The 16,818-nt window shown below is 34.8% G+C and overlaps 1 protein-coding gene across 1 annotated transcript in view; it reads right to left on the bottom strand.

The window, feature by feature from the left end:
• OPN5 (opsin 5) overlaps positions 1-16,818 on the bottom strand; it is a 76,157-nt gene that overhangs the window by 19,849 nt on the left and 39,490 nt on the right. Inside the window, exons 6-7 of the mRNA XM_074190174.1 lie at positions 9,064-9,305; positions 1,580-1,637 (exon numbers count right to left, since the gene is read on the bottom strand). Coding sequence (XP_074046275.1) covers positions 1,580-1,637; positions 9,064-9,305 — 300 coding nt within the window. The remainder of the gene's footprint in view (positions 1-1,579; positions 1,638-9,063; positions 9,306-16,818) is intronic.

Genomic DNA, 16,818 nt, shown 5'->3' with positions numbered 1-16,818 from the left:
TGCCAAATAAAAAGAATTAAAGTCTGAATTTAACCAAAAATATAGTGGGAGGGTTCCATATATTCTATCTTTCACTAGCTTCTGTGCAATTTCAATATTAAACTATTATCTTTTAGCCAGATCTATCCTGAGATCTTAGGATTGAGAGCAGGAGGAGACCCATGAGACTTATCTAATCTAAACCTTTCATTTTGCAAAGAAAGAAAAGGAGTCCCAGAGGGGAAAGTGATTTACTCAGTCACAAGTAGTCATAGCCAGGATTCAAACCTCTATCTCTTGATTTGATTTTTCCATCCCCAAGTATCTTTTCCTGAATGGTTCCTTTTTCCTAGTATTCCAACTCTGCCCACTTAAAAAAAAAACATTACTTTCTTTTTTCTACATATTCCAATACATTCTTTTCTTTTCAGTCTCTTCTGTCCATCTCACCAAGTAAATAACCAATTGGAATACAATTGATTGCCAAAAGGGCTAATCAATTCTGATCATCCCATGTTTATTTTGCTCATTTAGCCTAATACATAGCTTTCTAATTATTTGCAATTTTCATTTGAAAACAAGAAGAGGAAAGGGAAAGGGACAGATACAGACAGACAGGCAGACAAGACAGGCAGAATAAATAACAATGATATCCACAATGTGGACAATGATACCCAAAATGACAATAGTTAGAATTTGATGAGAAAAATTCATTTGTGTGAAATTATCATCAGCAAGAATTGTCCTTATCATCAAATTCTGGGATATAAGTGTAGTCTCCAATTGCAAAGTTAAGACAGAACTAATTTCCCTTGAGAACAACTGAATACTTTAGAGAAATGTTTGCCTCTTGAATATGACACTCCCCATTAGCATGAATAAAGTATTGACTGAGTAGATGTTAAAGTGTCTAGAGAAGGCACAAAACAAAAACAGTGCTCTACGTATTTCATTCCATAACCAATTCCTTGCTTCCCACTACATAAAAAAGACACCAAAAATTTTTGTGAAATTCCTTTGTGATATAGAACTATAATAATTAATGTTTTCTAAAAATCAATGTAATTTAAACTAAACCTCTTAATTGAGACTCTCCTTAAAGTCAGGAGAGGACAAAAAAGCTGGGCTCCCATAACTATCCAGATATGGAAAATGCAAAAAAGGAAGGAGTTGGGAAGTCTGAGTCCCTAAAGAATGTTCAGGGGACTGACTTTTCCCCAGAAAAAGCTGAATGTCAACAATGACCACTGGGATAGATTCTAAAGTCCCTTTGAGTTTTAAAACTTATCAGCTTTTGATTTTAAAGTCCAAGGGAAAGGAATATAAAAATAAAGACATTAACAGTAAATGGCTGTCCTAATATTATAAACCAACATAGAATCCCATAATTCTTGTCTCCATATTCAATTGAGCATCCCAGCAGCCTCTGATTTGAGGAAAAATTGAATCTAAGCTTAAGCATAACAAGAGATAAAAACAAAATACTTAAATAGAAAGAAAAATATGTTCACAACTGAAAATGTTGGTGATGATGGATAAAATGAGTAAATAAACATCCAAAGGAGCACTTTTGCCTGCATATGATTATTCATCTTCATACCTCTTGATGGGTTTCAGACACCGATGAAGATTTTCTGATGGTGGATATGGTATGCCTCCTGTGATGGGGGAGAAAATGAAATGGCATCTGATGAAACAGCCTTAATTAGCATGAAAACTTCTTTTCAAACATTTGAACAGATAACCATGCAGTAAAAGAATTAATCAACAAATATTTATTAAGCACCCACTATATATTAATCACTGCATTGTGTATCCTGTATATTTGGAGACAAAAACTATATCAGTCTCTGCTCTCAAAGAGCTCACATTCCAGGAAAAATGACAATAATAAAACCTACAAATATGAGGAAGTCTTTGAACAAGTCCAATGAAAGACAGGCACTTGTTACTAATGCTGGAGTATGGATGTCATAGAATTTCTGGCATTAGAAGTATACTCAGAGGCCATTTAATCCAACCCTTGTCTGAATAAGAATCTCTAGTGCAATAAACCTACCAATTGGTCATACAGACTTTTCAACATGCTCTTAAAATGTGAAATAAATTACAATTACACCTGTTATTCACCAGCATATACTATGTCAATAATCTGTGTCAGTTTTAGATCAAAATGGCCAGAATTATGCTTATTGTATTGATGCTATAATATGTGATCCTGTGCATTATTGAACAGTCTATCCTTCCTAGGTTTTCATAATTGTGCTTTCTCCTGGTTCTTGACCTGTCTTTTCAATCATTCAATTGTTGACTCTTCATTTCATGATCATTAATCATGGGTCCTTTTCTCTTCTAACTTTATATTATCTTATTTGGTGATTTAATCAGCACCTATACTCCAGTTAGCATCACTATGTATTTGATTGTCAGATCTTTATATCCAGTCCTCATTTCTGTCCCAAATCAACTGTCTTTTGGATATATTGAACTAGATGTCCTATAGGCATTTCAAACTCAACATGCCCAGCAACAGAACTCTTTAGTCATCCTCTCTTCTAAATCTTACTATTATTGTCAAGGGTAATGCCATCCTCTAAATTACCTGGCTTCAGGATCTATCCGTCTCATTCAACTTACATATCCAATCCATTGCCAGATCTTGTTATTTCTGCCTTCACAACATCCTGCTTTCTTTATTCTCTCCTAGTCCCTTTCTACCTTTCCAGTCTTCTTACACTTCACTCTTCCACCTATTCTATAATCTAGCTAGTCTAGCTTGCTTTCTGATTCTCAAATATAACATTCCATCTTCCATCTCTCTGTCTTTCTACTGGATATCCTTCTTGCCTAGAATGCTCTCCCTCCTCATGCCCACTGCTGAGTTTGCCAGGTTTCCATTAAGACTCAGTTCAAATTCCACCTTCTAATGAAGTATTTTCCTGCCCTAACCCCCATCTTCTGAGGCCAGTATCATTATTCCCATTAGAATTTATGCTCTTTGAGTTTAACTAGTCAAGAACTGTTTTTTCCCTTTCTTTTTATATTCAGAGCATTTAATGGTGTTCTATAGTATATATATATATATATATATATACATATATATATATATATAGTATGTATGGTATAGTAAATAATAAATGCTTGACTTTTTAACTAAATATTTTATTTATTTATTTTTTCAACTACATGGATCAGTATTTTCAACAATGATTTTGTTGGCAAGGTTTTGAGTTTTAGAGTTTTCTCCCTCCCTTCCTTCCATCCCCCCTTCTTCTGATAGAAAGGAATCTAATAAAGTACATATATATATATATATATATATATATATATATAAAAATCATAGTAAACGTAGTGTGTTACTGACATGCTAAACATGTGAGTTAATAATGGTTTATTTACTGACTATACTGACCTTTCATCATACATATCCAATTTTTCTGTAACAACTTTTCCCTTTCAAAATTGGCCAAATATATGAGCATTTGAATCTAGTTGGTACTTAATTATTTTCAGTCACATCTGATTCTTTGTAACTCCATCTGGGGTTTTGTTGGAAACAGACGCTAGAGTTCTTTGCCATTTCCTTCTCTAGCTCATTTTACAGATAAGAAAACAAGGCAAAAATGGTGAAGTGGCTTAAAGGACACACATCTAGTAAGGAAAGACCAGATTTGAACTCACAAAAATGAGTCTTCCTTATTTTAGGTCTTCCATTCTATCTACTATGCCACTAAATTTCCTGGTCCTTTATTTACATCTCCTATATTTAGAGAACAAATTTTTCCCTTTCACAATCATCCAAAAATATTAATATTTGAATCCAGTCATTGTTCACATGTTTCAATCAGATCTTGGCAACAATATTGGAGTGGTTTTCCATTTCTTTCTCCAGCTCATTCTACATATGAGGAAACTGAGGAAAACAGGGTAAAGTGACTTGCCCAGAGTCATACAACTAGCTGAGCCAGGCTTGAATTTATATCTTGTTGACTTCAAACCCTGTGCCATCTAACAACCCCACTTTGAATAATAGGCACATTTGGCATGGACACAACGTGTATCATTCTCCCTGGATATCAAGTCAAAGTGTTTTCTATCACATCTTAAAATAGTCATTGATAACACTCTGCTTTCCAAGTGTAATAATAGTGCTCCTGCATCTTTTTAAAGCAGACTCCAAAACTTTATGTCTGTGTGATAGCACATCTTAATAAATAAGATACCAAGATCTCCTAACCCCTTCCTTTTTTTTCATTTCCCAAATCTGCATAGAGGTCAGTAATCCCAAATTTTTCCTGCTCTTCAGGAGAGAATCATATCAGATGTTTAATATAAGTATATAGATCCATTGTTATTCTCACAATTTATTCAGAAACATTCAGTACTTATTCAGTATCTACTATTATAATCTATGCTAAAACAGATACAAAGATGAAATTAGACAGTGATTTTACTGTGCCCTATGGCGTTTTACATATTCATTCTTTATTGGAGTTCAAAGTATTCACCAAAATGCTTTCTCATTTTAATCAAATAAAGCTTAAAAGTATGATATACTATGGCCAAAAAAATGATATCAAATTGCTTGGCTCACATTCTGCCATCCTTTCCTACAAGCATTCATTCACCTACTACATGTGAAGTGCTATGGTAGGCCCTGCAGTCTCTACCTTATATGTACATATATATGTATGTATATACATACATATACACATATATATATATATATATATTTATACACAAGATAATTTGAAGGTAAAGGTACTAGCAACTAAGGGAGGTATACTCCAGTCATGGTAGCCAGCCAATAAAAAGGAATTAAAAAGAAAATAAAAAGAGATGCTAGGGATGAAGAACAGTAAAAAGACCATTTTGACTAGATAATGTACTTGTTCAATTAACAGTCACATTTACTTGTAATGAGGAGAAAATTAATGATACCAGCTTAAGTTTTCATTTAATTAAGTCTTTACTTAACTTTACAAAAAATAATACTGCCCTTTTATAGCATTAAAAAAAAATTAGACTTGGAAATCCATCAGCACAAGAAGTCACTGGGAAGAAACTCCCTCTACTAAGGCCGACTGATCCTGAGACAAGGCAACAAAGTCTCATGTCCCAAGTCATCAGGATTTGAACTTTTCCCCATCTCTGAGACCAGCTCTCTTATTCACTAAGGCATGCTGTTCCTCATCCATACTTTGCTTTCACAAAATACTATTGCTCCTCTAGTATGGAATTTTCCAGTTTCTATTTTCCTTAAACCTCACAATGACCCTCTGAAGCAAAAAATTCACCAGAGGAAAACCATAGAAAATAGTCACTTTAAAGAAAAAGAAAGAGGATGAGGCATCAGGGAAGGAGATAATATGATATAATAATAATAATAATAACAACTAATATTTTTGGCAGTTTAAGGTTTACAGTGTTTTCTTATTTGATCCACAAAGCAATCCTGAGAAGGTACTATTATTAATCCCATTTTATATGTCAGAAAACTGAGACACAGAGGAATGAAGACCTGAACTCATATCTTTTTCACTCAAGGCAACCAGGTTAGGTGTGGTGTCTACAGATAATGAAGGAGAAAATATTCAAAGTATGGAGTCAATAGTGTCAAAGGTAGCAGGAAAATCAGAGAGGATGAACTGGCAAAAAGTCATTAGATTTAACAATTAAAATGTTTTTTGTCTCCTTTAAGAGGACTTTTCAGGAAAAAAATGAAAAGGGATTCAGGAGAGAATGGTGGCAAGGTGATAGAGATGGCAATGACAGCTATTTCAAGAAATTTAACAGGGAAGGGAAATAAGAAAAGGGAAAAAATTAAAACTTTTTTAAAAGATGGTAGAGACCATAATAAATCTGTAATTAGATGGGAAGGAACCAAATTAACAGAAAAGACTGAAGATAAATAAGAGACAGAGAATAATTGTTGAGGCAAGGAAAACAAGATCCCAGAAAATTAGCAGTATAGTGTCTCCTTCGTGCAAATTTCCTTATAATTGCCAACTAAGTGGTAAAATGGCTAGACTGAATTTGTGAAGACTTTCAGGTCTCAAAGACTTACTAGATGTGTGATCCTGAATACACTATTTAACATCTCTATGTTTCAGCTTCCTTATCTGTAAAATGGGAATAATAATAATAAATAACACCTACTTCATAGGAAAAATAATAATTATTATTTATTATTAATAAATATTATTATTATTATTATTCTCATGAGTAACATATGGGAAGCACTTTTGCATACCTTACACATACACAGGAAGTCTCTGGGAAGAAATTCCCTTTACTAAAAGGCAGACTGTCCCTGAGACAATGCAACAGTCTCATGTCCCAAGTCATCAGGATTTGAACTCGTTTAAGTATTATCATTTTTAATTTTGAAGATATTTAGCATATACTTATATAACTATATATATTATCTGGCCAATAGAATGTTAGTTCCCTGAGCCAGAGGTCATTTTTTAATACCTCTAGTGCCTGGCTAAAAATAGGGTTTGGTAAAAGACTAGTGACTGATTAATACATTGATAGGCAAAAGAATTAGCCTTAGAGGAACAGAAATACTTCTCTTACTAGCAGGAAGGAACACAGAGTGATGATACAGAAAAGAACAGAGGAGGGAAAAGGAAGATGGCGATCTTCTTAGTGAAGGAGGAAGTTATCATCAGATAGAGGTGGTTCTTTAGGGGACTTGCAGATCATAGAATCATAGATTCAGAATTTGAACCCCTATCCAATCCAATTCCCCTAATTTTATAGGGGAGGAAACTAATGCCCAGAAATGTTAAGTGGGTTGGTCAAGGTCATATCAATTAAAAGTGACAGACAGAATTTAGAACCAGGTTCTGATTTCATAATCAAGATTTTTACCACAAAGAAAAAAAATTAAGTCACTGTAAGAATACTGCAGAAAATTGATAGCTAAAGGAAGAATTATTGAACAGTAAGAGATAATCTGTGTTTATACCAAAAATATATAATAAGTAAAATTTGTATTCCATCTCATTATGCCTACTTTCTAGCAGAGAAAATCAGAGAACAAACTTCTCAGAGAAGATATGTGACTTTCCCAAGCTTCTATAGCTAGTAAAAGAATGGGATTAAAATCCAGGCATTCTGACTATTCCCATAATTCTATGCTACTTTAAGAAAAGTCAATATTAAAGTGTTTTTCATATGAACCATCTGAAGTGTATAACAGCCGACAAGTGAGCAGAGTTTTGGGGAGAAAAGAGGAGAACAGTCTTCTACTGCTCCTTTGCAGAAGATCAGTACTGAAAGGTACTGATCAAACCAATCTTGCCCTCCTTCCAGAAACTAACAATTCTAAGGTCTTATGAGACCTCACCAGAAGATGAGATAAGAGTCCCCTGAACAGAACTAAATAAAACAGTCAGTCCTCTGTTCCCTGTCTCAGCCTCTTAACTCAGAAACCAGTGCAATCAAGTAGTACATAACATAATTGCTATGATGAAAAGTCCCTTGGACTAGCCTAGAGAAGTGAGTGCAGTGAATAGAGTTCCATACCTAGAGACAATCTGAGTTCAGATCTTATCTCAGATACCTACTAACTGTGCTTGGCCGGTCACTTTTTTTTAGATTTTTTGTAAGGCAAATGGGGTTAAGTGCCACACACCCTAGGAAATTATTAAGTGTCTGAGGCCATATTTGAAATCAGGTACTCCTGACTCCAGGGCCAGTGCTCTATCCACTATGCCACCTAGCCACCCCCCTGCAAGTCACTTTTTGCCTCAGTTTGCCTCAGTTCCTCACCTAAAAAATAGAAACAAACTAGAGAAGGAAATGGGAAAATTATTCCAGTATCGTTGCCAATAAAATACCATGGACTTTGTCCACATTTAGATATAACTGAACAATAGAAAGTAATCAACAATAATAAAAAGAAGAAAATTGCCATGATTCCATGAGTATTGGAAATGGCTCTATTAGTCACTGCTTAGAAAAGAGAAGAAAAAACTAAGATTTATATGAACCTTGGTGATCTGAGATCAAAAATTGAATGTTATTCCTCCTTTCTCCATTCTCCCAATAAAAACCATCCTTACCTCCTTACATAAATATAACTTAGATGTGCTTGATTTAATGCTATTTTGAAGGAGGAAGCAACACATTTACATCAGTAGAACATTTTGTAAATGTTAGAACACCTAGTACATTGCCTAATGTGTAGTAGATGTGTAAAAAAAGGTCAGATTGCTTGGTGGTAGAACAGTGTAATTAATGGAGAAGCCTGGAGTTAGAGTCTGAAAGAACTAGGTCCAAATTCTAACTAGATGACTCTAGGTAAGTTATTTAACCTCTAGGAACCTTATTTTATTGACTGTTAAAAGGGAGCTAGGTGGCACAGTGGATAGAGCACTGGCCTTGGAGTCATGAGGACAGGAGCTCAAATCCGGGCCTGGAGACTTGACTCTTTCTAGTTATGTGACTTTGGATAAGTCACTTAACCCTGATTGCCTCTCATCCAGGGCTGTCTCCAGTTGTCCCGTACCCAGATGGCTCTGAAGGAGAAAGTCAGGTCAGTGACTTTGTACAGCCCCCCTTCCCCATTCAAATCCAATTCACATGCTTGTCATGGCATTATCTCCCTGATATCATGGTCTTCTTCAAGAATGAATGACAAATATTATTATTGTGCACCTCATACAAAACAATAAAAATAAAGCACCATGAATGCCTTAAAATAAGATCCATCATCTCACTTGAGTCTCACAGTCACTGTCAGTTATATGAGGCAGATACTATTTACTCATTTCACAGATGCAAAACCTGAGGCTCTGAAAGGATGATCAAGCTCACTTTACTTCTAAGTCACAATACCAGAACTCTAAACCAGGTCTTCCAGGCTAGATGGAGAAGGAAAGTTCAGAATTCTGTCCATTATACCTATAGCAGATGCCAATTTTTTTTAGTTTGCAGTGTTCCAATGTCACTTCACCAAAAGACAACACCAGCCTCAAGTGGTCTGATCTTTTCTATTGGTTCCTGAGCAAAAATTTATCTTTGACCTAACAGGATATAATGTAAACATTGTCAGTTCTTTATAGAAGTTACCTGTAATCCCTCAAAGATTCCTTCTTGGCTGCTTTCTGCCCACTGGATTGGCAACAGGCAAATTTGCAGTCAATGACCTGGTAAATAATTGGGTTGTACATAGCTGCTGACTTTGCAAGCAAGGTTGGCACCACTGAAAACTGAACTGGAATGGAATCAGGCTGTCCAAAAGCTGACCACACTGACACCACAGCATACGGAATCCAGGCAATAAGGAACCCTGCACAGATCAACATTGCCACCTGGTGAGAAAAGATAACAAATGAGAAAAATCAATTGACAAATGATAAACAAAAACAGTGACTAGATACAATGTAGTCAATCTACCTATTATAATCTTCTTCCCCTCCCTCTATATAACTTGGCTTTAGTTCATATGATACTTTAGTCATAATATTTCATAATAGACTATAAAGTACAGCCCCTTTTATTTTGTAGATGATTAAATTAAAGCCTTAAAGACATGAAAAAAATTTGCTTGGGTAGCATACTGAGTAAAAAAGCAGAGCCCAGATTGCAAACCAGGCCATAGAATCATAGATTTATAACTGGAAGGGTCTTCAAAAGCCATCTAATTAGTTACAGAAGAGGAAACTGATACCCAAAAAGGTTAAGTAACTTGTCTCTAATACAGGTGATATGTGAGACAGTAATTGTTATTCAGTCATTTCAATCGTGTCAAGCACTTTGTGACCCCATTTGGGATTTTCTCATCAAAAACACTGGAGTGGTTTGACATTTCCTTCTCCATCTAGCTTATTTTACAGATTAGGAAACTGAGGCAAACAAAGTTAAGTGACTTGCCCAGGGTCACAAAGATAGTATCTAAGGTCAAATTCTAACTCAAGTCTTCCTGATGTCTGGACCACACTCTATCTACTGTACCGCTTTGATGCTCTAACTGACTTTGAACCAAAATCCACTTACTTGAGACAATGATCATTCTCCTGGGCCCTACTGTCATAGTTTATGTCATGGAAGGTAAGGAGAAGACATTGCATGAAACCTTTCTACAGCTTGTAGATAGTCTTAAAGAATTCTTGAAGGTAGAATATTGATTAATTAAATACTAAATATCAGCCACTCTTCTAAGTAATGGAAAAAGAAAAGGAAGCTCAAGGTTCATTTCCCCAAAGAAGGTAATAACAGAAATGATGAAAAGTCATTCATCAAATGAAAAACACATAGTCTAAATCTACACCTTTCTAGTTTGGTGGGATACATTAGAACTTTGAACCTCCTAGAATAACCTTTGAGAATTCAGTGTTACCTCCATGCTACTATCATTTGATAGACAATGGCCAAATTATTAAATTATTAAATTATTAAATCTTCTTTATTCTATTTGCCATAAGTTGCAGCTCTCTATTCCATTCATCTGAGGGTATGAATGCACCCAAAAATCTAAAAACACTGAGATCTGTGCAGTTTGGGGGAAAATAAACCATGCCAAAGAAAACACATCTGCCTGAGTCTGGCCTGATTACTCAGCCCATATCCACTTAAAACCTACTTTGGGGATTTGTTCACCTTGATGAAACTTTCAGTGACCCAGATTTGCCATTAGGGAAAACTATGCCCTCATTGAAATTTTAGTGTGAATTTTTTCAGTGATGCATGTTAATTGTTCATTGGATCATAGAACTTAGAGCTGAAATGAGGGACTCCATGGCCTCTGAGATCAATCCCAGCTCTTTGATCCTACCACAATTTCACAGAATTACACCATCAGACCTTAGAGGTCATGCAGCTCAACCTTTGATTTTATAGATGAGGAAACTGAGACTCAGAAAGATTCAGATCCTTTCCCAGGTTCACAAAAACCATAAGTACCTGATGTAGAATTTAAACTGAAGTCTTCATCCCTCCAAGGATAGCCCTTAGTCCACTGTGCAACTTATCCAAGGTCCCAAAAGTAGTGGGATAATAGAGAATAATACTTAGGCCTTAATCAGTGTAAACTCTACTTTTCCAAAGTGCCTATAAATTAAGGACAGGAAGTTTAAAGAAAGTAACCCAGGTCTCAAAGTGAACCAAATAGGCCTAGTCCTTGCTGGCTTACATTTCAGTACCCATAATACTCACCTGTGTTTTACCAAGAATTAGAACAAGTCTAATAAGCACATGCAAATTTCTTGCTGGCCATATTTCTCCAGAGACCTGTTGGATTGAAATTTTACTCTGTTTGCTCAAAGATGATTTTTTTGTTTTCATATGCAATTACTGCCTAGAGGCTCTGCAGTGAATGACTTTTTTTGAAAATTCCCAAATAAATAATAAATATATAAATAAACATAGTTTTAGCAGATGTCTGGGGCCTTAACATTACTCTCATCCATTCTCCTTTGGTGACTCATATGCTGATTTTACAATATCTCAAAAGCCATTTTCTACTCCATGTACTTGCACTCCTGCCAAGTCATTGACATAAAATAAATTAACACAGCAAATAATATTTCCTACATTTTATGTATTTTTTTTTGCTTTTATGGGAGTTCGCAATGGAGTTCAGGAAATACTTAAAACATTTTATTGTTTTTTCCTCTTTGGAAAAGGCACATTGAAGAATTAGTATGGATCCTAGACAGAGCAAATAAGGTAATTCTTCAATTGTGCCTCCATGCACATGCATCTATGTACATGAATTTGTGTTGTGTATGATGCAAGGCTGTATACGTGTGTGTTGTGTTATATAGAAATATATACATTGATGATAGATAGAGAGATAGATACAAATTGCTAGGTAGAAAGGGTGGAGGGAGAGAGAGAGAGAGAGAGAGAGAGAGAGGCAGATGGGCAAAAGGATAGAGAGATAGATGATAGATGATAGATAGATAGATAGATAGATAGATAGATAGATAGATAGATAGATAGATAGATAGATAGATAGATAGATAGATAGATAGATGCTGTTGAATTTGGAGTCAGGAAATATCTGAGCTTGTATCCCAGCTCTGACACTAGTTAAGTGATCTTGGGCAAATCACTTCTGCATTGCATGTCAGATAAAACTAATTAATAGTCCTAGATCTCATTTTCCATATGCTTTCAAAAGGAAAAAAAATAGTCATGAGATACTGAGATAGTGAATCATAGATTTAGAACTGAAAAGGAACTTAGATATCTATTCTTGAATGTCTGTTTGAATGTCAAGTAGAAATATGACTTACCAAGGAATGTGTGTAGATATTAACTAAAGGTTCATTGCTTTAATCCAAAGGAATGATGCTAAGGATGCAAATTTTAGATATTGTTGTCATCTTAAAAATGCAGATTGGGAACCATGAGTATCCTGGACATGTTCAAAGAATCAAAGAAATAGTATTAAAGGAGATCTCAGTGATCACCTAGTCTAGAGAAAGAAAGTGACTTGCCAAATGTCACATAAAGTAGATAGATGAAATCTAGAAGGATTGTTAGAGACCATCTAGACTCCTTAATTTTAGAGATGAGGAAACTGAGGTCCAGAGATGTTAAGTGACTTGTTCAACAATGTACAAGATAATAAACATCAGATTGAAGATTTGGGATCCAGTTCTCTTAGTCCAACTTTGTCTTGCCATGCATTTTTTCATCCTGGAAATGGTCCAGGTAGAGAATATTGTTTTTACTTAAAAAAAATTAAAGTCTCTACTGCAGCTAATCTCTAGTTGCAATTTTCTTCACACCCAGATTTTGAAAACAAGTAAAAAAACTACAGTTGAATAAGTGAAGAAAGGAGGCAAATCAGGTCAGATCTTTCCATGCATTTGTATTTTTCAGTTTAGGTCAAGATTTGAGCACGATATTCCCCCATTGAACAGGAACTGACTTAAGCACAGGAGCTGGATTTTAAATATCTAGGATAGTGCTCCCCACCATTTTACTGGGAAGCTTTGGTCATCCACTACAGTCTAACCAGGGTCCTCAGACTATGACCAGAGGAGAGACCAGGTAATAGGAGATAGTAGTGGAGAAGTGGCAGTGGAGCAAGGCAAAGAGCCAGGTAATTTTTAATAGAAGTAACCCAAAGTAGCTATATTCACATATGGCACTATTCCAATCACTTGCTATAAATAGCATTTGATGCAGAAGAAAGGCGGGGTAGGAGACTCATTAGAGGTGAAAACACAATTGCATGTTCAAACCTCTAAGAATCAAAAAAGGGAGGAACAAAACAAGCAAAACAAAATAAAACTATAAGAAGAAATGCAGAGTGTTTAATGTGGAATAGAATTTTTACTCTTACAGTGCAAGGAGATCATGCTAGGCTAAAGCCAAGAATCAAAGGATCACAAAGTATCTAAAATTCAGCTTTTTTTAGTATTTTAGAGAAGAAAAAATGGCTCTTTACATGTCCTATAATGCTATGGCAAGATCATCGACTTGTTTGTCAAAGAAATTGGATTCCAATGTTGTTTCCCATATATAACATAAACTCCTTAGGGCCAGAGACTGTTTCATTTAGGTTTTTGTGACCCTAGTACCTAACAAGGTGTTGAATATATAGTAGGTGTTTAATAAATATTATTAGTTTATATAATCTTGGGTATGTCATTTATGGTTCCTGGTCTCAGTTTCCTCATTACATTGAACAAAATGGCCTTTGAGGTTGCTTCCATCCCTCTACCAATGATCATAAGTCACTCCCCTCTCTGGGTCTGTTTCCTCATCTGTGATGAAATTAGAGACATTAGATCTTTGAGAACCTCGTCAGTACTAAGAGTTGATGTTTCAAGGTATCTATGCATATGATTCAGTATATCTATATATTTTTCTTTTGGGAGGGGAGACAATTGGGGTTAAGTGACTTGCCCAGGATCATATAGCTTGTAAGAGTCTGAGTTCATAGAGCACCAGCCTTGGAGTCAGGAAGACCTGAGTTCAAATCCGCCCTCAGACATTTAATAATTGCCTATCTGTGTGACCTTAGGCTAGTCACTTAACCCCATTGCCTTAAATAAAAATAAATAAAAAAAAAGAATCAGACCAAATTTGAACTCAGATACTCCTTATTCTAGGGTAAGTTGCTCTATCCATAGTGCCATCTAGCTGCCCCTTAAGTAGCTATATATTTAGTAAAATCCTAACTGACCTGAGAAAAACCTCACTTGAATGTGGAAAGGGAATTTCAATATTTCAGAAAGTATTAAGAACAAAGCAAAACAAATATGTCATAAAGTCTTTGGGGGGAATACTTTCATGAATTGATATAATATCTCAGTTCTGCATTTATAAAATAAGCTAAGGATGAAAATGACAGACCACTCCGATATCTTTGCCAAGAACATCCCAAATAGCATCAGGAAGAATCAGACACAACTTAAAAAATTATTAAAAATACTAAAGTATATGCAATTATGTATGTATGCATTAATGTATGTATGTGTGTATGTGTGTTTATTGTGTTTATTTGTATGTGTTTATTGTATATAATTGTATGTATTTATGTATCTAAATATGTATATTAATATATAATATTTAAGTATATATGAATACATATAAATATATTGAGTATATATGTGGAATTAGCACAATTTTCCATATAAATTCTTCATAGATGTAGATTACAGATGTATTATATATGCAAAAGCAGTCTTTAAAGACCTTTAAAGTGCTACAAAATCTTTTGTCTTCAAGTAGTATTAAACATTCTTCTAGTTTATCTTGTGTACATTATTAATAGGTTTAGGAAATCTTTTTTTCTATGTATAACCCAAAGATCAAATTCAGGCTAGTTCCAGGATAAATTATCTCAACTTTCTAATTAGTGGTATCTGAATTAATGAGGTTTAACTCTACTATCTTGGACAGATGCCCAGAAAATAGTTGGTTTTTAAGGTAACCAACCAAAAAAAAGTTGATCTGGATGTTATGCTCTTTGACTTCATCAGCCCTAATTTCAATGATCCATCAAGAAAACAATGATGGAAGAAACTGGTTAGAACAGTATAGAATTTGTGGCTGGGGAGGACCTTAAGGATTATCAAATGAAGTCCACCTCCCTCTTTTCACAGAGGAGGAAAATGAGGCCTAGAGGTATGGGATGGATTATCAAAGGACACAATAAAGAAGGTGAGGAGCCACAACCCAAACCCAGGTCTTTTAAACTCCAACCCAAAACTTGCTGCTATGTTACCCTGTGGCCTGATGAGCCTTTCCTGAGAACTATCAAAGCCTAAATCAATTTGGATAACTACAGCATTAACTAATTAAAAATCATTTTATCAAAATATATGTAAAACATAAAGAGGGAAAAATAATAATTTAATGTCAGGAAGATAAGTCCAAATAAACACCTGCAGAAGCTTAAAAATTCAGTGTAAAATTGGGAGTGCTAAAATTATTTGGAATCAATGAGATAGAACGATAGTTGCCAAGAATTTTCCCCATATTCCAAAGTTATTCAGAGTGTCTTCCTGTAGCATTACATTTTGCTTTTTCTTTGCTTTACCATGAGGGAAGAGTAATCCAGAAAAGATGAATGGCCTTGAACTGCCAACTTGAGGCCAAATATACAGTTTGGAGGCTGAGTTTCCCCTTGGAAAAAAATAAGATTAGCAAGATGCAGATGCACATGCAGATAAAATCTTAGAGCTAGTTATAGTAAGTAGAAATGCTTCAGACACATGAATCAGAACAAGCTGGCCAAAGCATGATGCCAAACCACAACAAAGCACAGAAACATCAAAGTGAATTGACCTATTATGAAGTTTAGTCTGGTTTGGAATTAATAACTTGAATGCTTCTGACTTTAAGGAAAGACCTAGCATAATTTTGTCTTCCCCTTAGAGCTGGTAGGGAAAATGAAGTTAAATAATGACTTTTAAAAGTTGCTATTGAATCATTAAGGTTATAGATTTAGTTGTAGTTAGAATTAGGGAATGTCAAGGTGAGTAAATTTCCTCTCCCAAAGCAGCTTGGCACCTTTTCTCCAATGTGTAGTTTTAGAGAGTTGGCTTGAACACTGAACCTTTGTTCAATGCCTTGCCCAGAGTCACACAGCAAATATGCATCAGAGAAAGGACTTCCTGATTTTGAGGGCAAATCTTCATCCACAATGCCACACTGGCACCTATTAGGTGTACTAAGATGCTGATATGCCTCTGAAATTCTTTGTTGTCAATTTTGAAAGATTTTAAAAAATCTCACAAATGTAACAATAAACAAAATAAACAATAAACAGATATCCTGAGAACTAACATAAAACAGATTCCCTAGCCCTTATCAGAGAGGGGGTTCACTTAAAATATACAATATGGCATACATTTTTTAGATATGGTTAGTATGGACATTTGTTCTACTTATTTAAGAATATTTTTCATGAGTATTTTCTTTTTATCATTATTATTATTATTATTCAATTAGGAGAGAGAGAGAGATAATAAATGCCTGGAGAGATAGGTGATAAACAGAAAACTAGATACATAGTCAATAGATAGGTGATGATAGATAGATGATATAGATAGATAGATAGATAGATAGATAGATAGATAGATAGATAGATAGATGGATAAATAGATGGATGGATGGATGATAGTTTTGAAAAGAAATATCAAATGAGAAGATGAAATAAAGACATTGGTTTCTACTGTCTTAAAATGAAGATATCTTAATACAGCTATCCCTGACATATCAAGACTTTTCCCATCACAATTTCAATATATCAAAGGTCTGCATATGAAATTAAATGGAAATTTAGGCAGAGCTCTGCAGAAGTTGCAGATTAAACAGAATTTATGACCAAATAATTAACCCAAATTTTTCAATAAAATA

The sequence above is a fragment of the Macrotis lagotis genome, chromosome 5 (genome assembly GCF_037893015.1).
Source record: "Macrotis lagotis isolate mMagLag1 chromosome 5, bilby.v1.9.chrom.fasta, whole genome shotgun sequence".
Classification (NCBI taxonomy): Eukaryota; Metazoa; Chordata; class Mammalia; order Peramelemorphia; family Peramelidae; genus Macrotis; species Macrotis lagotis.
This window is presented reverse-complemented; position numbering and strand designations above follow the sequence as displayed.